The 24,006-nt window shown below is 40.2% G+C and overlaps 1 protein-coding gene across 2 annotated transcripts in view; it reads right to left on the minus strand.

Annotated features, from left to right (window-relative positions):
- Positions 1 to 24,006, minus strand: part of LOC133665421 (angiopoietin-related protein 1-like) — a 49,001-nt gene that overhangs the window by 211 nt on the left and 24,784 nt on the right. For both annotated transcript variants that reach the window (XM_062070708.1, XM_062070709.1), the window contains exons 3-5: positions 13,494 to 13,687; positions 7,638 to 7,908; positions 1 to 260 (exon numbers count right to left, since the gene is read on the minus strand). The exon at positions 1 to 260 is cut by the window's left edge and continues 211 nt beyond it. In XM_062070708.1, the coding sequence (XP_061926692.1) occupies positions 70 to 260; positions 7,638 to 7,908; positions 13,494 to 13,687 (656 nt within the window). In that variant the 3' untranslated portion in view covers positions 1 to 69. The remainder of the gene's footprint in view (positions 261 to 7,637; positions 7,909 to 13,493; positions 13,688 to 24,006) is intronic.

A 24,006-nucleotide genomic window follows, 5' to 3' on the forward strand; every position in this document is an offset into this window, starting at 1 on the left:
TCCCTTCTGTCAATGATGATATTTGACATCACACTTTAAAAATGAGGTTCAAGTCCACAGTCAAGTGTCTCATGCGTCAATGGGCCGAATCATGAGGCGGACGGACTTCATGGAATAGAATCCTCCGCCGTAGTCAGCCCAGAAGATCCCGTCCTGGAATTTGCTTCTGTAGACGCCTCCGCTGTACCACACACCGTTGAGATTGGCTTGGCCACAAGCATTGTACCACCAACCTCCTTTGTGGAAATGGGCACAGTTACCTGCAATGGGAGGATGGGATGTGAGACGGGATTGCATAAAAAAAGGCAACTCAAATGGATATGATTTACAATCTCAATTATTGTATGCTGCATTCCATAGAATAGAGCAGTGGTTCTTAACCTGGGTTCGATCGAACCCTAGGGGTTCGGTGAGTCGGGCTCAGGGGTTCGGCGGAGGTCAAGACACACCCGACTCATCGTGTAAATAAAAACTTTTCCCTATCGGCGTATTACGGATATGGCAACAGCTGAAGTCACACTGATTTGCAGGTGTGTCACTGTGTTGGTTTTGTTCTTTGAACAAGGTGATGTTCATGCACGGTTCATTTTGTGCACCAGTAAAAAAAACATGGTAACACTTTAGTATGGGGAACATATTCACCATTAATTAGTTGCTTATTAACATGCAAATTAGTAACATATTGGCTCTTAACTAGTCATTATTAAGTACTTATTAATGCCTTATTCGGCATGGCCTTATTATAACCCTAACCCTCTAACCCTGGCCCGAACCCTCTAACCCTAATCCTAACCAAATAACTCTAAATTAAGTCTTTGTTACTTAGAATATGTTCCCCATACTAAAGTGTTACCAAAAACATATAACTTTGTCTTGAATTTGAAAAAAACTAACATTTTATTTTTCACTAAAGAAGGGTTCGGTGAATACGCATATGAAACTGGTGGGGTTCGATACCTCCTGTTAGGATCCGCTGCTCGGATCAGTTTGTTTACAGTTTTAGTGTCACGTGTGTTTTGTTTCTGTTGCCATGACGGCAGATTTTTGCTCACCTGCCTCTGGTTAGCGTTTCGGGACGCGCACCTGTTGCCCGAGCGCTAATCAGAGGGCTATTTAGTCTTCGCCCGGGCAGCACTCTGCCTGGCTTCCTAGTTTGTTCTCATGCAACAGCTGACGACCACTTTGCTTCCTGCTAGCTCTCATGCTAGATTATTTTGCTTGCTAGCTCCCATGCTAGTCGTTTTTGTTTTTCTCTTGTCTGATTTAGTTCTAAAATAAATCATTTTCCTACCTGCAAGCTGTGTCCGAGCCCGTCTGCATCCTTGGGAGAACACCTCGCACCACGATGCGACCCGGTCGCCACAGTAGGAAGCCAGCAAGAAGAAGTTCTCTCGCAGCGAGCATGTCGGAGGAGAGGGACGAAGGTGCGTGGATGGTGTTGCGAGCGATGGAGGCGGAGACTCTCCGCTACTCCCCCTCGGAGCGCCAGGACCTGATCTGGGGTCCTAACGGAAAGTTGGTCCCAATCCACTCCGTTTGGCCCGAGGACATCGCCACACCTCCGCACCACCGGACGCGTCAGCAAAGACGGAAGCCGCCAACGAGGTCTTCACTTCGCTGCAAAGACGCGCCACTCCCACAGACTCCTCCACCGGTACACAGTATGCAATATTCAGCCCAAGATTCCCCTCCTCAAATGTTTGGCAACCCAATTGACCACTTTGCCAAACATTTCACCGATTGGGCTGTCAGTCAGCTAGAGTCCCACACGGATGACGTCATCCCGCCCACTTTGGATGACGTCATAGACAAAGACTTTTTTAGACATCATGTCAATTCTTCCTGCCAGCCATTTTCAAGTAACCTTAACTCTGCGATTAAACATTATCAGGACATTTTTTTAAGGACTAAATCTAGTCAGTCCCAGTCTCAAGTGGGGGGTGACAATAGACATTTTGGACAATTTAGAGGAGAGGATTCTACCCTCCCCCTGACCACCCTCCACCCACCCTTGAAGACGGTTCCAATCCGCAAGGAACGCGTCTGGGATCCGCTTTTTGAGGGGGGGGCTAGTACTGGGAGCTGTGCGAGTGGGGTGGCACAACGGTGTGCTAAGCTGCAACCTCCTGCTCGGCCACCGCCACCTGTCCTTCGGCGGGCTAAGCCACAACCTCCTGCCCGGCCGCCACCACCGGTTTTTCGGCCTGCTAAGCCGCAACCGCCAGCTAGGCCACCTGCACCTCGGCTGGTTCCCACACCAGTACCTGCACCTCGGCTGGTTCCCACACCAGTACCTGCACCTCGGCTGGTTCCCACACCAGTACCTGCACCTCGGCTGGTTCCCACACCAGTACCTGCACCTCGGCTGGTTCCCACACCAGTACCGGCACCTCGGCTGGTTCCCGCACCAGTACCTGCTCCACGGCTGGTTCCCGCACCAGTACCTGCTCCACGGCTGGTCCCCGCACCAGTACCTGCACCACGACTGGTCCCCGCACCAGTACCTGCACCACAACTGGTCCTCGCACCAGTACCTGCACCACGACTGGTTCTCGCACCAGTACCTGCACCACGACTGGTTCTCGCACCAGTACCTGCACCACGACTGGTTCTCGCACCAGTACCTGCACCACGACTGGTTCTCGCACCAGTACCTGCACCACGACTGGTTCTCGCACCAGTACCTGCACCACGACTGGTTCTCGCACCAGTACCTGCACCACGGCTGGTTCTCGCACCAGCACCTGTACCACGACTGGTTCTCGCACCAGCGACTCCGGCTGCCACGACAGCGACTCCGGCTGCCACGACAGCGACTCCGGCTGCCACGACAGCGACTCCGGCTGCCACGACAGCGACTCCGGCTGCCACGACAGCGACTCCGGCTGCCACGACAGCGACTCCGGCTGCCACGACAGCGACGTCGACACCTACCGCTTCCACGGCGACGTCTCAGCGACCTCGAGTGGTCCGGCTGCGCAAGCAGCTCTCTCAGAGGACGCAGAGGCTGCTGAAATTCTGGCGCCACTCACGCCCACCTTTTCGGCGGCCACGAATGTGGCCTTACCGTGGTCGCCCGCCTCGCCCGCCTCGCCAGCGGCAGCGGCGTTCCATTCGCCGCCGCCACCTGACCCTTCCCCGGTGGATTCGGGGACACGTGGCCTGGCGACCCACCACCAAGTCACCCCCCCCGCCCGCCCTTGACTCGTGAACTATTGCCTTTTTTTTTTTTTGGGTTCCAGTTGTTGTTTTTTTTTGTTTTCAAGGGACATCTGGAATCTGTCCTTTTAGGGGGGGGTACTGTTAGGATCCGCTGCTCGGATCAGTTTGTTTACAGTTTTAGTGTCACGTGTGTTTTGTTTCTGTTGCCATGACGGCAGATTTTTGCTCACCTGCCTCTGGTTAGCGTTTCGGGACGCGCACCTGTTGCCCGAGCGCTAATCAGAGGGCTATTTAGTCTTCGCCCGGGCAGCACTCTGCCTGGCTTCCTAGTTTGTTCTCATGCAACAGCTGACGACCACTTTGCTTCCTGCTAGCTCTCATGCTAGATTATTTTGCTTGCTAGCTCCCATGCTAGTCGTTTTTGTTTTTCTCTTGTCTGATTTAGTTCTAAAATAAATCATTTTCCTACCTGCAAGCTGTGTCCGAGCCCGTCTGCATCCTTGGGAGAACACCTCGCACCACGATGCGACCCGGTCGCCACACCTCCAACAAGGTTAAGAACCACTGGAATAGAGGGAGTCTAACTAGGGATGAGTATCAAATGTGATACTTCTTTCGGCTACGACCTAATTACATCGGTATTACCGGGGATCGATTCATGTACTATCAAACGGTGAAATCTCTATTTGGCATTTGGCTCTCGCCTGTACCCTCCGTCTTCCTCCGGCCAGGGGAATTCATATTGTGCTACCAGAGGTGCACAGAAGGAGAGAGGAGCAGCCATCATCCGGCAGCTTTGGAAAGGCGCTCATGTGGAAGCCGGAAAGCTTCATAGTGCACCTTACCAGTCGCACCAACAAGAGCTTTCTGCACGTCGCTGAAACCCAGACTAGCGGAAACATTTGCATTGCCAGCATTTTGCAATTAGGTGTGTGATGAACCTGTCAGAGCCGTAACGCAATGTTAAAAGGCAAAGCTATTTTAACCTTCCCTGGCGCGCGCAGGCTGAGGTGGGATCCCGGTCCTCAGTTGCGAGGTAGAGGGCCGGGCTGAGGTGGAGTTTTCATTCAGACATACTGACTCGCGTGAGATTTACACCTTCTCCCTTCAGCGACGAATCAAATAACCATGACAATGGATGGCACTGGATCTATCGGGCACCACTGACACTAACCCTACTACTGGCCTCACCATCCCCAGGCAGAGCCTCCAAGGGAATTGCTCTGCTACCGTCAGGGACCCGCATGGCTCTGGCGGTTGTGACCCCAAGATGTAGGAAACAGGAGAACGACGTGCAGGTAAGAGTCTTTATTGTACTCAAGACAAGGAGGAGCAGTCATGCATCCCAAAGGTCCTCAACAAAATTAATCCTCGAGGCAGGCATAAATAGCAGCCTTTATTGGCAATTGCAACTAGGTGTGCCAGGCTGCCGATCAGGTACAGGTTAGGGAAACGAGCGCTCAGAGGAGACATGCAGGAAATAGAAATCAAATAAGAGCGCTCACAGGAAATAAACACAAAACAAGGAAACACAAAGGAGAAGTAAAGTGACAGATCGTCACAGTTACGCACAAAACCCTGAACCCTTGTGGCGGCCGAAAGTCCAAAGCGACGTTGTTTTGAATTTTAATTTCCCCCAGGGATCAATAAAGTACTTTCTATTTTATTTGTGGACAACAAATAGGCGCCTTTTCCGAAACCGAATTCAACAAGCGTTGGACTGTTCAGTCCAGAGGTATTGATACCTCTCTGGTCAACAAAATCACCTTGAAGATTCTAGCGGGAACTCTCGTTCAACCCTTTTTCGATTACGCTTGCACCTCCTGGTACCCTAGCACCTCCAAAACCCTCAAATCTAGACTCCAAACATCCCAGAACAAGCTAGTCAGGTTACTTTTAGACCTCCACCCCAGATCACACCTCACTCCAACCCACTTCTCCAAAGTGGGCTGGCTCAAGGTGGAGGACAGAGTTAAACAACTTGCACTGAGCCTAGTCTATAAAATCCACTACACCTCCCTGATACTGAAGTACATGTCAAACTACTTCCTTAACGTAAATGACCGCCATAACCACAACACCAGGGGGAGCTCCACTAACCACGTTAAACCCAGATTCCGAACTAACAAAGGTCTTAACTCATTCTCTTTCTATGCCACATCAATGTGGAATGCGCTCCCAACAGGTATAAAAGAAAGGGCATCTCTATCCTCCTTCAAAACCGCAATAAAAGTTCACCTCCAGGCAGCTACAACCCTAAACTAACACCCTCCCCGGATTGCTAATAATCAAATGTAAACAATCAAATGCAGATACTTTTTCTTATGCCTTCTGATCTCTCTCTCTCTCTCTCTCTCTCTCTCTCTCTCTCTCTCTCTCTCTCTCTCTCTCTCTCTCTCTCTCTCTCTCTCTCTCTCTCTCTCTCTCTCTCTCTCTCTATGTCCACTACTTGCTGTCCATATCCTACCCCCCCCCTCCACACCCCTGATTGTAAATAATGTAAATAATTCAATGTGATTATCTTGTGTGATGACTGTATTATGATGATAGTATATATCTGATAGTATATATCTGTATCATGAATCAATTTAAGTGGACCCCGACTTAAACAAGTTGAAAAACTTATTCGGGTGTTACCATTTAGTGGTCAATTGTACGGAATATGTACTTCACTGTGCAACCTACTAATAAAAGTCTCAATCAATCAATCAATCAATATGGAATGCACTCCCAACAGGTGTAAAAGAAAGTGCATCTCTATCCTCCTTCAAAACCGCACTAAAACAACACCTCCAGGCAACTTCAACCCTTGACTAACAACCTCCCCCCTCCACATCCCACCTCCCCGGATTGTAAATAACCAAATGTAAATAATCAAATGTAAATAACCAAATGTAAATAATCAAATGTAAATAATAAAATGTATATACTTGTTCTTATGCTACCTGAACTCACTATGTTCTCTGCTCGCTGTACATATCCTACCAAGTCAGACCTACACTGTTTCAATGTCCATTTCTCTGATGATGCAATTGTTGATGACTGAAGTGCTGATATCAACCAAATCCTCCTCATCCCACCCCCCGGATTGTAAATAATGTAAATAATTCCATGTATATACTCTGATGATTAACTTGTGTGATGACTTGTCCAGGGTGTACCCCGCCTTCCGCCCGATTGTAGCTGAGATAGGCTCCAGCGCCCCCCGCGACCCCGAAGGGAATAAGCGGTAGAAAATGGATGGATGGATGGATGACTGTATTATGATGATAGTATATATACGCACCATGAATTGATTTAGTTAGGCGCAACAAGTGTTCAACTTAAGCCTAAACCCTTTCGGTCTGCAACATTTTCTTTTTCAATGTATGAATGTACAACTGTTTGTTTATTTTGTTGACCATTGACCGAAGAAGAATAATAAACTAAACTAATTTACGTGGACCCCGACTTAAACAAGTTGAAAAACTTATTCGGGTGTTACCATTTACTGGTCAATTGTACGGAATATGTACTGTACTGTGCAATCTACTAATAAAAGCTTCAATCAATCAATCAATCAAAAAGCGTAATTTGGTTGGTCGTTTTTTACAGAGGTTAATTCTAGAGGAGTCCATTGTTCTGTGTGCATTCTATGACCAATGAAACCACCTAATACACACATAATAAAGTTGATTCAATGATTCCCAGGTCATAATCTGTCTGTGAAAAAATAATTATCCCTTCTTCACAGAGACTCTCTACCAATAAGTGGGATGCTTTGTTGGGGCACCTGATTCCACAAAATGATACGCGGTCATGATGGACAGGCGGATCGGTGCGGCATCTTCAGTGTTGCGGACGCTGTACCGATCCCTTGTGGTGAAGAAGGAGTTAACCCGGAAGGCAAAGCTCTCAATTTACCGGTCGATCTACGTTCCCATCCTCACCTATGGTCATAAGCTTTGAGTTATGACCGAAAGGACAAGATCACGGGTACAAGCGGCCGAAATGAGTTTCCTCCACAGGGTGGCGGGACTCTACGTTAGAGATAGGCTGAGAAGCGCTATCATCCGGGGGGAGCTCTAAGTAAAGCCGCTGCTCCTCCACATCGAGAGGAGGCAGATGAGGTGATTCGGGCATCTGGTCAGGATGCCACCCGAACGCCTCCCTGGGGAGGTGTTTAGGGCACGTCCGACCGGTAGGAGGCCACGGGGAAGACCTAGGACATGTTGGGAAGACTATGTTTCCCGGCTGGCCTGGGAACGCCTCGGGATCCCCCGGGAGGAGCTGGACAAAGTGGCTGTAGAGAGTCTGGGCTGCTGCCCCCGTGATAAGCGGAGGAAAATGGATCGATGGGCAAACATACCAGTTTGTTTGGCTGCAGGAAAACTAAGACGGTATACGAAAACTAAAGTATCAATGCTGGTTCCTTTGTAATTTAACTTTATTAAAACACTAATAAGATAATAAAATATCAAGAGTTTCACGTATACCTGAGAAGGCGTCCTTGTCTCGATCCAGAGTAGTGAACTGTTTGCCGTTGTGGCTGCTGAGGGAGTCGCCAGCGTTGCCTCGATAGGTGCCCAACCTCAGGCGGTAACCCTCGCTCTCAGGCTCCAGGTGGAAGCTGCTGTACTGAGCGTACACCTTCTTTCCCATCCAGTCCTCCAACTCCACCTGTAGCTTGTAGTCGCCCTGACGTCCCAGCTTGTAGATGCCTTCCAGACCGAGCCAGTACTCCCCGTCTATGTTTCCAAAACCGCTCTAGAGGGAGATCGAAAGAAAGATTACACAAAGACGACATAAAATAGTGTGCACATTGCTTTTATAATAATGTTAGTTCTGGTTGTAGGTTAGACAAATGAAAACTGGCCCAACAATGTACTCAGTACTTGCATCCGTATCTTACGTACATAAAATATTTGTTATTTCATGTCTGCATGTACCTGAGTGACAATTTCTATATTTTGAAGTACCTTAAAATAATATTGTATTCCATTGAACAGAGGCTTCAACAGGATGTGGTTGTCAATTAGGATGCTTTACATACCAGCTCTGTCCTCAGGACAAGGGTCATCGTGGATCATTTGCTTTGTATCCAATTTGCACATAGCTTTCCCTATACCTATGCACTTTCCTGCTGCACTGTTTCCTTTGTCATTGAATACATGTTTACCTGCGCTACCCTGCAGTCTCTTCATCCTAGGGTTCCAGACCAACACATACTGTAACAAAAAGGTGTATATCTGACACAAAATGGCCTAATAGTTTAGGTCAGAGATGTCCAAACCTTTTCCACTAAAAAATGAACGCATGCAGGGGCATTTAATTTTTTAAATATTTTTTTTTAAACCAATACATTATATGTCAATTTTGGTGAATGTTAACTTTAATTACTGAGACCAAAAGGGTCTCAGTAATTAAAGTGTTAAAATTAAGTCATATATTAATAGTTTTTTTATTCTATTATTTATTCTTCTACAGATCAACTTCCGATTTGTTGCCATGCAGTTTAGTTTTTTCTACATGTATTTATGCCCCCCCGCAAAAAAACTAAAACCCAATTTTTTATGGCAAAAATACTAAATATGCGATATTTTCCCCAAAACATGTTTCAAAATGTAATATATTTGATGTGAATTAATTGGAGCCTTAAATAGGTAAATAATTCCTAATAGCATTGCTTTTGACCGTTTATTATTTTTTCAAGAAGGACAGTTTAAAAACAACAACAAATCAGACTAAAAGTCTCGGGGATCTAAAAAGTCCCCACTCAAGAAATTGTTTAAAATAAGTCATATATGTTTATCAGTTTGAACATCAAATATGTTGTCTTTGTAGCATATTCAACTGAATTAGGGTTGAAAATTATTTGCAAATCATTGTATTCCGTTTATATTTACATCTAACACAATTTCCCAACTCATATGGAAACGGGGTTTGTATATTACTTTCATTTTCAATGCTTAAATCTCGAGATCAGTGGTTCTTAACCTTTTTGATCTCAGAGCCCAAGTTATCCACTACAGAGGGGCCTGGGGCCAATTCAAATATTAACACTGAGGTATTTATTTTACTGTTGATTTAAATTTTATTCAATAATTATATCCAACTTACTTACAGATTATCAGGAGAAATTTTGTCAAATGATATACAACTTTAATCATCTAGATTATTATCAAGGCTTAGGTCAGGCTTTTTACAAAAAAAAAATCAATCAATTATACTGCAAAAATAGGGACTTCAATTACGGATGAAAAATACATGTGCATACATCTTAAAATTAATAACTAAATTAATAATGAAAAATATTAATTGTAGGGGAACTGCACTTTTAAATTTTTTTTGTCTATCCTTCACAAGTATTATGAAAGACATGACGGCGGAAGGAATTTCTAAAAATGCATTTTAAATATGAAATAAACGTAAATAAAAGAGTCCACTTACCCCAATGTAAGCTCCTCTATTTTGCCCATAAAATCCAATAAATAAAAATTCAAAAACCACCAACAATACTCCATTTACATTTCGTGATTTGAATATTAACCACGTATTAGTGATATTGTTATTATAAGTGCTAACAGACGATTTATAGCAGTCACTACCATCATCGAGTGGTCTGCTGCTTCCTCGCTTCCTTACTCCCTGTAAGTTTATTCTTGATCATAAATCATGCAACTCACCTGGACAGAAGAAGTCTAACTAAGTATTCTGACAAGTTGGTACACTTTGACAGCCATTTAGGACCAGAAAATGTCCAGAATGACACGAAAAGATGCTTGCTCCACTGCACTCCGTTTCTTTGTGAGGATTATGAGACATTCTTCATCTAAATGGGAATATATGAACATCCTAGCAGTCGGCATCCTAATGACCGCAGACATGGTACAGTAAGTTATGTTTTATTATGTGTGTTGGCTCTCATAAATTCTGCAGTGAGTAATAACCGGTGATTAAGAGAAAAAGAAAGAAAACATTGTGATTTGTTTTTGAAAGCAAAATCCGTAAATATTAAATGTTATTATAAATGTGTCTGTTACTACATTACATCTATATCATGTATATAAAACCTAAATGGAGGTGTTTGGATGTTTTTTAATGGCTTTGGGCTTGCGCGGCTCCCATAGGCTCCATTGTAAGTGGACTTTTGATCACATTTATTTAATATTTAGAACACCAAAAAAAACAAACAAACAAAATAACATCCATCGTCCTGTCTCTCATAATGATTGTGAACGATAGGCAAAATTCTCGAAAAAGTACAGTTCCCCTTTAAGTTAAGTGCAAATGAACTTAAAGCTTCACCAATTCAGTCATATTTTTTGCGCTTACGAAACGGCTCTAAACTCCAGAGTTGTTCTGTTTTTTTTGACATTGTCATTACTGCCACAAGTGGTAAAAAGGCGTATTACAACTGAGTACTGCTGCGGCCCATACGGAGCAAAGCTGAAAAGCTGACTTTTTTCTTCTTCGCCTCTCTAGAGGGATCTTGCAGCCCAACTCGGTTAAGAAACACTGCTCTAGATCAACTTCAGATCTATCCGTCAAGTATACGTTTTTATTATTTTTTGAGCAATGAGAGTTTTAAAGTAGCGGTAAAAAGTGTCTGCATGGTAGTTTTGTGTTATTAGTGTAGTTATTGCAATTTTTTCTAGTTACATTCCACTTGTTTGCTCTTTTATTGTACTTTTTTGTAATATCATTTTTAAAATATGCCCCAGCCGTCAGCATCTATGGTTTAGGTCGGGGGTCAGCAACCCGCGACTCTCGAGCCGCATGCGGCTCTTTAGCTACGCCCTAGTGGCTCCCTGGAGCATTTTTTAAAAAAGATTGAAATTGGAAAAAGATGGGGGATTAATACATTTTTGGATTTAGTATGTTTTTTGTTTGAGGACAAACATGACACAAACCTTCCCAATTGTCGGAAAGCCCACTGTTTAATATGTTTGTGTGTATGCTTCACTGATGAGAGTTGGCGGTTCTTGAACTCACCAAGATGTGGACTGTGACGCAACAGTTTGTTTACATGTAAAATCTTCCACTGCTTCTTTGTCTCATTTTGTCCACCAAGCGTTTTATACTGTGCGTGAATGCACAAAGGTGCACTTTGTTGTTGTCATTGATTTGTTGGAGTGCCAATCAGGCATATTTAGTCATTACATGACTGCAAGGTAATCAATGCTAACATGTTATTTAGGCTAAATGTATGCACATATTGCATCATTATGCCTCATTTTTTGATAGTAGGCTAATATAGCTAATATAGACACTTACATCATGTGTTGTCTTCATTATAACACTTATGTAAGACTTTTAAAGTAATTCTGATAGTAGGCTAATATAGCTAATTTAGACAATTACACCATGCGTTGTCTTCATTATAACACTTACATAAGACTTTTGAAGTAATTTTGATAGTAGGCTATTATAGCCAATGTAGACACTTACATCATGTGTTGTCTTCATTATAAAACTTATATAAGACTTCTAAAGTCATTTTGATAGTAGGCTATCATAGCTAATATAGACACTTACATCATGTGTTGTCTTCATTGTAACACTTATGTAAGACTTTTAAATTCATTTTGATAGTAGGCTATTATAGCTAATACAGACACTTACATCATGTGTTGTGAGCGGTAGAAAATGGATGGATGGATCATGTGTTGTCTTTATTATAACACTTATATAAGACTTTTAAAGTCATATTTGATAGTAGGCTATTATAGCTAATATAGACACTTACATCATGTATTGTCTTCATTATAACACTTATATAAGACTTTTAAAACTATTTTGATAGTAGGCTAATATAGCTAATATTTGACACTTACATCATGTGTTGTCTTCATTATAACACTTATATAAGACTTTTAAAGTCATTTTGATAGTAGGCTATTATAGCTAATATAGACACTTACATCATGTATTGTCTTCATTATAACACTTATATAAGACTTTTAAAACTATTTTGATAGTAGGCTAATATAGCTAATATTTGACACTTACATCATGTGTTGTCTTCATTATAACACTTATATAAGACTTTTAAAGTCATTTTGATAGTAGGCTATCATAGCTAATACAGACACTTACACCATGTATTGTCTTCATTATAACACTTATATACGACTTTTAAAGTCATTTTGAGAGTAGGCTAATATAGATAGCTAATATATACACTTACACCATGCGTTGTCTCCATTATAAAACGTATATAAGACTTTTAAAGTAATTTTGATAGTAGGCTATTATAGCTAATATAGACACTTACATCATGGGTTGTCTTCATTATAACACTTATATAAGAATTTTAAAGCCATTTTGATAGTAGGATAATATAGGTAATATAGACACTTACATCATGTGTTGCCTTCATTATAACACTTACATAAGACTTTTCATTTTTTGCGGCTCCAGACAGATTTGTTTTTTGTATTTTTGGTCCAATATGCCTCTTTCAACGTTTTGGTTTGCCGACCCCTGGTCTAGGTCGAAGTCAGTCTTGTTTTTGTAACCAATCTTCAAACTGCCGTTGCTTGTTTGTCGTTATCACAGCAACCGATCCGACTCTGTTTGTGACACATTCCGGGTTATGATCGAGAACATTTGTGCAAAATATGTCCACAATTACGGCTGGAAAACACTACCGCAGACCTGGTCCGGCCAAATCCCGGGGAAGTCGTCAATCACAAATGTGAAAACTACTGGCTGGAATGTTTGTGCTGACTAACTATGAACAATCTGTGTGTCTGGCTACGTGCCCTTAGAACACTTTACTTGGTAGAGATGGTTGAGGTCTGCAGAAACTGTGGATCAGTGAAGAAAGCCAGCATATGATGAATGATTGAGAGTTTCATTCTGGGGGCCTCCCCACTTTGGGCTTGTGGTGGCTTTGTGGGAGAGGCACAGAGGCAAATCAATGTCAAAGAGAGCAATTTAGCTTCCACTGAGACACAGAAAGGCCAATCAAGTTTCCCGGCAGCGACAAACTCCACCTATATTCCTCCCAGACTTGCATGAGCGGGCCCATATGTAGTGGTATGCACTAAGCCAATCAGCCATTCCTCCAGGAAGGCAGCGCAGTAGTAGCGGTTTTGGAAAGAAACCCCCACAGATTTAGCTGTGGAACAAATCTTTGTCGTGGGCCATCTGAGGTTTCATAATGGAAATATCAAACTAAAAAGCACACTGCTGACAGGGCGTTATATTTCACAAAAAAAACACAAGGACTCTGACCTAAAGGAAATAGTCCCCCCACAAGGTTTCTGCGGGTACTATAAGGCAGCTCTGTTATCTCTGGACGGAGTATTTTGAGGTTGGGGAAGCCCGAGTGTCGGTGCACTCACCTTGTAATTTTCCCAGTTCCGGAAGAAGTTAACAGAGCCGTCTTTCCGGCTCTGGATTACAGTCCAGCCTCCGTTGTCCATGTCCTGCTCACACCACACCTGCAGGGACCTATCGGTCTCGTCGGGTTTGATCAAATACATGCCGCTGGTGATGTGGCCGGCTTCCTGAGCCTCCAGACAGTCTCTGAATGGACCTTTACGCCAAGAATAACAGGAGATAAGGAAAAAAAACACTTAACAAAATATTTAAAATACATAAAATAATACAATTACATAATACAAAACCCAAAACCAGTGAAGTTGGCACCTTGTGTAATTTGTAAATAAAAACAGAATACAATGATTTGCAAATCCTTCTCAACTTATATTCAATTGAATAGACTGCAAAGACAATATATGTAATGTTCGAACTGAGAAACTAAATTTGTTTTGCAAATAATCATTAACTTAGAATTTAATGGCAGCAACACATTGCAATAAAGTTTTTTTTACCACTATGTTACATGGCCTTTCCTTTTAACAACACTCAATAAACATTTGGGAACTGAGGAGACCAATTTTTGAAGCTTTTCATGTGGAATTCTTTCCCATTCTTGCTTGATGTACAGCTTAAGTTGTTCAATAGTCCGGGGTCTCCGTTGTGGTATTTTAGGCTTCGTATTGCACCACACAGATCTGGACTACCCACACTCTTTTACTATGAAGCCACGCTGTTGTAACACGTGGCTTGGCATTGTCTTGCTGAAATAAGCAGGGGCGTCCATGATAACGTTGCTTGGATGGCAACATATGTTGCTCCAAAACCTGTATGTACCTTTCAGCATTAATGGTGCCTTCACAGATGTGTAAGTTACCCATGCCTTGGGCACTAATACACCCCCATACCATCACAGATGCTGGCTTTTGAACTTTGCGCCTATAACAATCCGGATGGTTCTTTTCCTCTTTGCTCCGGAGGACACGACATCCACAGTTTCCCAAAAAAAATTGAAATGTGGACTCGTCAGACCACAGAACACTTTTCCACTTTGCATCAGTCCATCTTAGATGAGCTCGGGCCCAGCGAAGCCGGCGGCGTTTCTGGGTGTTGTTGATAAATGGCTTTTGCTTTGCATAGTAGAGTTTGAACTTGCACTTAGAGATGTAGCGATGAACTGTAGTTATGGACATTGGTTTTCTGAAGTGTTCCTGAGCCCATGTGGTGATATCATTTACACACTGATGTTGCTTTTTGATGCAGTACCACCTGAGGGATCGAAGATCCGTAATATCATCGCTTACGTGCAGTGATTTCTCCAGATTTTCTGAACCTTTTGATGATATTACAGACCGCAGATGGTGAAATCATTAAATTCCTTGTAATAGCTCATTGAGAAATGTTGTTGTTAAACTGTTGCACAATTTGCTTACGCATTTGTTCACAAAGTGGTGACCCTCGCCCCATCCTTGTTTGTGAATGACTGAGCATTTCACGGAAGCTGCTTTTACACCCAAGCATGGCACCCACCTGTTCCCAATTAGCCTGTTCACCTGTGTGATGTTCCAAATAAGTGTTTGATGAGCAGTCCTCAACTTTCTCAGTCTTTTTTGCCTCTTGTGCCAGCTTTTTTTAAACATCTTGCAGGCGTCAAATTCCAAATGAGCTAATATTTGCAAAAAATAACAAAGTTTACCAGTTCGGACGTTAAGTATCTTGTCTTTGCAGTTTATTCAATTGAATATAGGTTCACATCGTCATTATGGGGTATTGTGTGTAGAATTTTGAGGGCAAAAATAAATGTATTTCATTTTGAAATAAGGCTGTAGCATAACAAAATGGGGAAAAAGTAAAGCGCTGAGAATATTTTCCGGATGCACTGTAATTTTTACTTTTTTTTGCGTAGTATAATGACATGTTAATGAGAGTTTTTTATAAAAATGAAGCAGAATTACCAAAGTGGAGCAGAGAAGAGGAAAAGACGAGAAGAAAGCAAACAGTTTTTGTTAAAACTACCCAAGGTGTCGGGCTTTTTCTCTGTGACACCAAATGTATGTGATCAACACAGCAAGAGCTACTGTCAGTGGTGGATGCAAGTAGAGAGTGGCCCTTTTCATCACAAATATGTGAGTATTAAAGCGCTCAAAATGGTAAACTTTTGTAACCAGGGGTCTGGTAAGATGTAGGGCAAGCTCGACAGCTAGGAACTATTATTTAAAGAGGACCTATTATGCAAAAACAACTTTTCTTACCTATTGGTACCTTCTGTTGTGTAGTTGGGAAGTGCGGAAGTGCTGAAAATTTGAAATGTAACCATGGAGACACTGCGGATATGTTTATAAAAAATCTTGCCTTTTAAAGGCGAACCGTTTGGAATTTTCCTTGTTTGTGGTTTTTCCCATTAGTCACATCAGCAACTATCTCCAAATATGGTAATGTTCTACCTGAAGAGCTTTTCGCAAATCTGGCATTTTTATGTACTGTATTTTTATCTACTGTACAAAGCGCACCGGTAAATAAGCCTTGCATACTAAATTTTAGGGGGAAAACTTTTTTTTACCTTGTATTAGCCGCACCGGACTATAAGCCGCATATCTATAGGTTGCGAAATTAGTTATTAGCGCAGAACAATTCTGTAAATGTTCATTTACATACCTGAATTGTTCCCAAACAATGCCTGTAACGCGGTAGTAAAACGGCTGATCAAACAAAACAGAAGTCATCGTCATGGACCCACTAGCTGCGGAAGCTAGCTCTCCAATCAGCTAAACAGACTCAATAACTCCACGGTGACTGTTAGAATAATTGTTTCTAAGTTATCACAAAAACTTTGTGTTACATTGAGTGCCTGGTGAGAAGCAAAAGCTGTCTTTGGAACCTACCAAGAGTAAGGCTCGTAAAACTCCACTGTGTAGGGGGGGGAGGGGGGGGGAGAGCAAAAGGAAGGTGTTCTGTTTCTTTCATGTATTGTAATCAAACAGAAATATATTGTCTGACCCAAGGACTACAAAAGCAAAGAGGAAGCAGGACCAGACTCCCCTCCAGGCGACCTCTTTTTGAACTGTTTTACGAACCTCCTTTTGAACTGTTTTACGAACATCTTTTTGAACTCTTTTACGACCTTTTCTGTGAACTGTTTACAACCTTTTCTTTTGAACTGTTGTAATCAAAGGCGATGGCTGTTTACGACCTCGTCCCTTAGAAGCAGCTGTTGTCACGTGGTCAGAGAAAGTCCAATTAAAGGGGGAGGCGTACAATCTTTCGCCAGAGCAGGCTGAGACACTGTAGTGTCCAGGCGACTCTCCTCAATATTGAGCCAAATTTAATTCTGTCTCTGTTTAATTCTTTGCCTCTTGTCTTGTTTAATAGATGTCATCAGTGTTTGAACCTGACAGTGACGTCTCGGTGAATTAACTGAGGAATTTGTGGACCTGAAACAATACAAAAAGAATGCCATTGTAAGTTAATAATACTCATAATAATACTAACACACTCGTAAACGTGTTAGCATATGAGCTAATGCTAATGACGCTTGCGTCATTACATTACGATAGCACATACAAATATGCATGAAAACACTCCTACAGACATCACACATGGGACGGTTTAGTACTTACTAAACCGTTAATAAATAATTTAATAAATAATTTAATAAATAATTAAGTTAATAAACAGTTTTAGTTATATTGGAAAACTTATAACCTCGTTTAAAACTTAGTCTCTCGTTTAAAAACAGGCACCGTCAAGAGATCTCTTTTTCCCACCAATCACAATAATAGCGCTATGGGTCACATTCGGTCCAACTGTGCTTATAAAATAATAATCTTCTCCAGTTACAGTAAAAGTGTTGGAATCAGTGATTACAATCGGCCCTTTTCCACTGCAGGAACTTTTACAGAAACGTTTACAGCAGGGGTCACCAACCTTTTTGAAACCAAGAGCTACTTCTTGGGTACTGATTAATGCGAAGGGCTACCAGTTTGATACACACTTCAATAAATTGCCAGAAATAGCCAATTTGCTCAATTTACCTTTAACTCTATGTTATTATTAATAATTAATGATATTCACACTTAATTGAACGGTTTAAAAGAGGAGAAAACACAAAAAAAAATTACAATTAAATTTTGAAACATAGTTTATCTTCAATTTCGACTCTTTAAAATTCAAAATTCAACCGAAAAAAAGAAGAGAAAAACTAGCTAATTTGAATCTTTTTGAAAAAATTTAAAAAAGAATTTATGGAACATCATTAGTAATTTTTCCTGATTAAGATTCATTTTAGAATTTTGATGACATGTTTTAAATAGGTTAAAATCCAATCTACACTTTGTTAGAATATATAACAAATTGGACGAAGCTATATTTCTAACAAAGACAAATCATTATTTCTTCTAGATTTTCCAGAACAAAAATTTTAAAAGAAATTCAAAAGACTTTGAAATAAGATTCAAATTTGATTCTACAGATTTTCTAGATTTGCCAGAATAATTTTTTTGAATTTTAATCATAAGTTTGAAGAAATATTTCACAAATATTCTTCGTTGAAATAACAGAAGCTAAAATGAAGAATTAAATTAAAATGTATCGATTATTCTTTACAATAAAAAAAATAAATTTACTTGAACATTGATTTAAATTGTCAGGAAAGAAGAGGAAGGAATTTAAAAGGTAAAAAGGTATATGTGTTTAAAAATCCTAAAATCATTTTTAAGGTTGTATTTTTTCTCTAAAATTGTCTTTCTGAAATTTATAAGAAGCAAAGTAAAAAAATTAATGAATTTATTTAAACAAGTGAAGACCAAGTCTTTAAAATATTTTCTTGGATTTTCAAATTCTATTTGAGTTTTGTCTCTCTTAGAATTAAAAATGTCGGGCAAAGCGAGACCAGCTTGCTAGTAAATAAATAAAATGTATAAAATAGAGGCAGCTCACTGGTAAGTGCTGCTATTTGAGCTATTTTTAGAACAGGCCAGCGGGCTACTCATCTGGTCCTTACGGGCTACCTGGTGCCCGCGGGCACCGCGTTGGTGACCCCTGGTTTACAGGAATTAAAATTAAGTTCCCCTGTGTTTTCACCAAAAAATACCTGGGTGGATTTAGTTCTTGAGGAACTTTTTTTTTTTTTAGGTCTGCCAGCTTGGTGGTTACCAGAACCTTTTTGGGGGCGAGCTGAACACAGTTGGGAGCGGTCATAAAACATATTTTTCGAACACAGGACCGCCGTTACAGAATGCTAGACGACTTGTTTATTTCATATTTTTTTGTGTATTTACATTAAAAAATACTTGACAATGGAGAAAAAGAAGAACGAAAGGAACTTTTAACTTGCAACTTTTGTGGGACATGATCGACATCGATGGAACTCCCTTGCAGTGTTTTTACACAGCTGCCGTTTTTAAACTGTATGCAGTTTATTTTAGTTTTACAATTTTTTTTATGAACTTCATTTCGATATGTGAAGCTACGAGAAGTGGACAAAGTCTTTTAAACGCATTAACAGAGGAGTAAGAAGTATTCAGCCCGACTCGGCTGCTTACTACCCGGAACCTTCGCTGGATAAATGTGAAATAAAGGAGTCAGTACACGAGTGGAACAAAGATAAATTAAATTAAATTTACTTTATTACATGTTGTAAAAGTAGTCAGTGACACTCCAGTTGTGTAGTTATTAGTCTCAACCCGAGTGGACAGAATGCTATAGATCAGGGGTCACCAACGTGGTGCCCACGGGCACCAGGTAGCCCGCAGGCCTGTTCTAAAAATAGCTCAAATAGCAGCACTTACCAGTGAGCTGCATCTATTTTTTAAATTTTATTTATTTACTAGCAAGCTGGTCTCGCTTTGCCCAACATTTTTAATTCTAAGAGAGACAAAACTCAAATAGAATTTGAAAATCCAAGAAAATATTTTAAAGACTTGGTCTTCGATCACTTGTTTAAATAAATTCATTATTTTTTTTACTTTGCTTCTTATAACTTTCAGAAAGACAATTTTAGAGAAAAAATACAACCTTAAAAATGATTTTAGGATTTTTAAACACATATACCTTTTTACCTTTTAAATTCCTTCCTTTTCTTTCCTGACAATTTAAATCAATGTTCAAGTAATTTTTTTATTGTAAAGAATAATATATACATTTTAATTTAATTCTTAATTTTAGCTTCTGTTTTTTCAACGAAGAATATTTGTGAAATATTTCTTCAAACGTATTATGATTAAAATTCAAAAAAATTATTCTGGCAAATCTAGAAAATCTGTAGAATCAAATTTAAATCTTATTTCAAAGTCTTTTGAATTTATTTTAAAATGTTTGTTCTGGAAAATCTAGAAGAAATAATGATTTGTCTTTGTTAGAAATATAGCTTGGTCCAATTTTTTATATATTTTAACAAAGTGTAGATTGGATTTTAACCTATTTAAAACATGTCATCAAAATTCTAAAATTAATCTTGATTAGGAAAAATTACCAATGATGTTCCATAAATTCTTTTTTAAAATTTTTCTCTTCTTTTTTTCGGTTGAATTTTGAATTTGAAAGAGTCGAAATTGAAGATAAACTATGTTTCAAAATTTAATTGTCATTTTTTTCGTGTTTTCTCCTCTTTTAAACCGTTCAATTAAGTGTAAATATCATTAATTATTAATAATAACATAGAGTTAAAGGTAAATTGAGCAAATTGGCTATTTCTGGCAATTTATTTAAGTGTGTATCAAACTGGTAGCCCTTCACATTAATCAGTACCCAAGAAGTAGCTCTTGGTTTCAAAAAGGTTGGTGACCCCTGCTATAGATAGATAGATAGATAGATAGTACTTTATTGATTCCTTCAGGAGAGTTCCCTCAGGAAAATTAAAATTCCAGCAGCAGTGTACAGAATTGAGATCGAATTTAAAAAAGTAAATAATGGGTGTATAAATAGAAACAAAATAGAAAAATATTACAATAGAATAAAAACAAAAATAATCAATGAGAATACAAATATAACAGTAAAATAAGAATATAACAAGAGAAACTAGGCATTAGTGACCATGTTATGAAAACGTATTACACTGTTATTGTTTTGCATCCCCCGTCATTCTAATACCCCCCCCCCCCCCCCCTCCTAGAGAGGAGTTGTACAGTCTAATGGCGTGTGGGACAAAGGAGTTTTTTAGTCTATTAGTCCTGCACTTGGGATGAAGCAGTCTAGCACTGAACAGGCTCCTCTGGCTACTGACAACGGTATGCAGAGGGTGACTGGCATCATCCAGGATGCTCACTAGTTTTTCCACAGTCCTCTTCTCTGCCACCGTCACCAGTGAGTCCAGTTTTAGTTTTATTGCTAACAAGCTAACACCAAAGCTGTTGTGTTCGTAGTGTCAGCTTGCGATAAACACTGATATTTATTACCGTACTTTTCGGACTATAAGGCGCAATTAAAATCCTTTCATTTTTTTTTTTTAAATCGACAGTGCGCTTTATAACCCGATGCGTCTAATGTACGGAATAATTCTGGTTGTGCTAACCGACCTCGAAGCAGTTTTATTTGGTACATGGTGTAATGATAAGTGTGACCAGTAGATGGTAGTCACACATAAGAGATACGTGTGGACTGCAATACGATGCCAGTAAACAAAACCAAAACTTTAAATGTTCCATTGACAATAAAGAATGTTACACACGGCGCTCAAAAATTTGTCAAAATGTTTTAGTATGACTTTGAAGCCGCACCGCTTGAAGGATTGTCGGCCCATTACGGCTTCGGTAGTCAGAGATACAAGTATTACTATGGTGTGTGTATAATGACCGCAAAATGGCACCCATTAGCAGACATATTATCTGCCGTTTTGTTTCACAATATTATGCAAAACCAACTTTTTTTTACCTTCTGGTACCTGCTGATCTGTATTTGGGATCTGCATAAATCCTGAAAATTTGCGCACATCCTCCACTGTAGTCCGTGTAGCACCGTGGTCGATAAGCTTCTTCTTTTTCACTATATTTTTGTTATTGGGCATTCACCCTATGCTGTTGCCATTTCTAATATACAGTAGTGTAAAGTTCTTACTTATATCTCGCTATGGAAGCGCTAAAAACTACCAGTGTAGTGAGTTTACATTATTCACCCACGGAACTTTAGTTTTTAGAGAGTTCCGGTCGGACGGTTTTTCACGGGACACATTTCCGGCGTTGTTGCACCAGTGAGCCACGGGTGAGAAGATGGTGCTCTGTTATTGATTGAAGTATACAAGTATAACCCATTATTGATTGAAGTAAAGTCTGAATGTCATTAAAACAGTTAGCTCCATCTTTTGACACTTCTTCCACTCCCGTCCTTGCACGCTACACCGCTACAACAAAGATGACGGGGAGAAGATGCTGTCGAAGGTGAGCCACGTAAATAAGACCGCCCACAAAACGGCGCATCCTGAAGAGATTATCAGAAAGCGACTTGAAGATAATCTGTAAAACATAATCTATGCAACATTTTGACCAAAGAACCACCATTACATGTTATGTGGACCACAAGGAAATGTTATAAATTAAGACAAAATCATAATATGACCCGTTCATCAGCAGTGCGCCTTAAAATCCGGTGCGCCCTATGGTCCAGAAAATACAGTGTTTATATATTGTTATTTACAGCTGAAATTAACCATAAGGAATTGCCTGACCCTCATGAATTCATTATTTCCTGAGAGGACGACTTTTTGACTGTTGGACACTGCCGACAAAAGCCTGATAATTTATGAAGAATTTGGTACACTTTGTTTTTTTTAATCATATTGTCTATTAATGCTTTGTATTTCATTTACTTACTTTTTAGTAAAATAACTCTGACCTAATAGTGTCTGTCCTTTGTAACTTTACAAATGTTGTAAAGTTACAAAGGACTTAAAGTTTTGTGTAGGAGAAAACTCACAGAAGTCTATATAAATAACAACAGAAGAAATTAACAAATTAAACAGACTATCTTTGAATCTCAGTAAGACGAAAATAATGCTTCGGTAACAATAGAAGAGAAAGTCAAACACCAATATAAATGGATGGAGTAAACATTGAAAGGGTCAAATAAATCAAATTTTTGTATGTAATGATAGATAGTAAAATGAACTGGAAATTGCATATAAGAAATATAAACCATAAGGAATATTTACACTCTCTCTTGCTCACTGGTGTTACCATATCTGAGTTATTGTGTAAAAATATGGGGAAATACTTACAAAAGTACACTTCCTTCACAAACCGTGTTACAAAATTATCAAAAGTTATCAATTGACTCCAAAATACTGAAACTCAATGTCTGTGAATGTTCTCATTCATCCAGGTCATTGTCATCTCAGGGCATTCATTCTTAGATCAGACTTAGAGCTGACCAATCTAAGTCTATGAGCACGGACTGATGACGTCTACTCAGATGGGAGGCGAAACGTCTTTTAAGACAAACCAAACAGTCCAGTTGCGATCGATTGAATGCTCTAGACCAGTGGTTCTTAACCTGGGTTCGATCGAACCCTAGGGGTTCGGTGAGTCGGGCTCAGGGGTTCGGCGGAGGTCAAGACACACCCGACTCATCATGTAAATAAAAACTTCTCAGAAGTCAGACTGATTTGCAGGTGTGTAATTTGTTGTGAGTTTATGCACCGTGTTGGTTTTGTTCTTTGAACAAGGTGATGTTCATGCACGGTTCATTCCATGCACCAGTAATAAAAGGTAACACTTTAGTATGGGGAACATATTCACCATTATATAGTTGCTTATTAACATGCAAATTAGTAACACATTGGCTCTTAACTAGTCATTAAGTACTTATTAATGCCTTATTCGGCATGGCCTTATTATAACCCTAACCCTGGCACTAACGCTCTAACCCTAACCCTAACCAAAGAACTCTAAATTAAGTCTTTGTTACTTAGAATATGTTCCCCATACTAAAGTGTTACCAAAAACATATAACTTTGTCTTGAATTTGAAAAAAAACAACATTTTTTTTTTCACTAAAGAAGGGTTCGGTGAATGCGCATATGAAACTGGTGGGGTTCGGTACCTCCAACAAGGTTAAGAACCACTGCTCTAGACCAGGGGTGTCAAACTCATTTTCATCGAGGGCCACATCGCAGTTATGGCTGCCCATAGAGGGCCGCTTGTAACGGAGAGTAATATTATTGCACAACATTATATATATTTTTACGTACTCTGTAAAAAAAAAAATCTGTAGACTGGCAGCTGAGTCGGCAGAATCTTACCGTGGATTCGATAATTTTTTTTTTACAGGATATTACTGTAAATGGAAAAATGCTACCATGTTTTTGTACGGTAAAATTCTGGCGACAGAGCAGCCAGTGTTAATCATGAACTCTATGGTGGTGTATTATTTTAAATATAAACAAATGGTACCACTGTATTTTTTTATGATAAAATTCTGGCCACTGAGAAACCTTTTTTTTTTTTTTTTACCGTAAAATCTATTACCATTTTTACAATATATAATTTAATGAATAGCTTGCTTTGAAATAATAAGTCAATCAGATATGTATTTTAAATTTTACAAACA

This window comes from Entelurus aequoreus, linkage group LG14, assembly GCF_033978785.1.
Source record: "Entelurus aequoreus isolate RoL-2023_Sb linkage group LG14, RoL_Eaeq_v1.1, whole genome shotgun sequence".
Taxonomy (NCBI): domain Eukaryota; kingdom Metazoa; phylum Chordata; class Actinopteri; order Syngnathiformes; family Syngnathidae; genus Entelurus; species Entelurus aequoreus.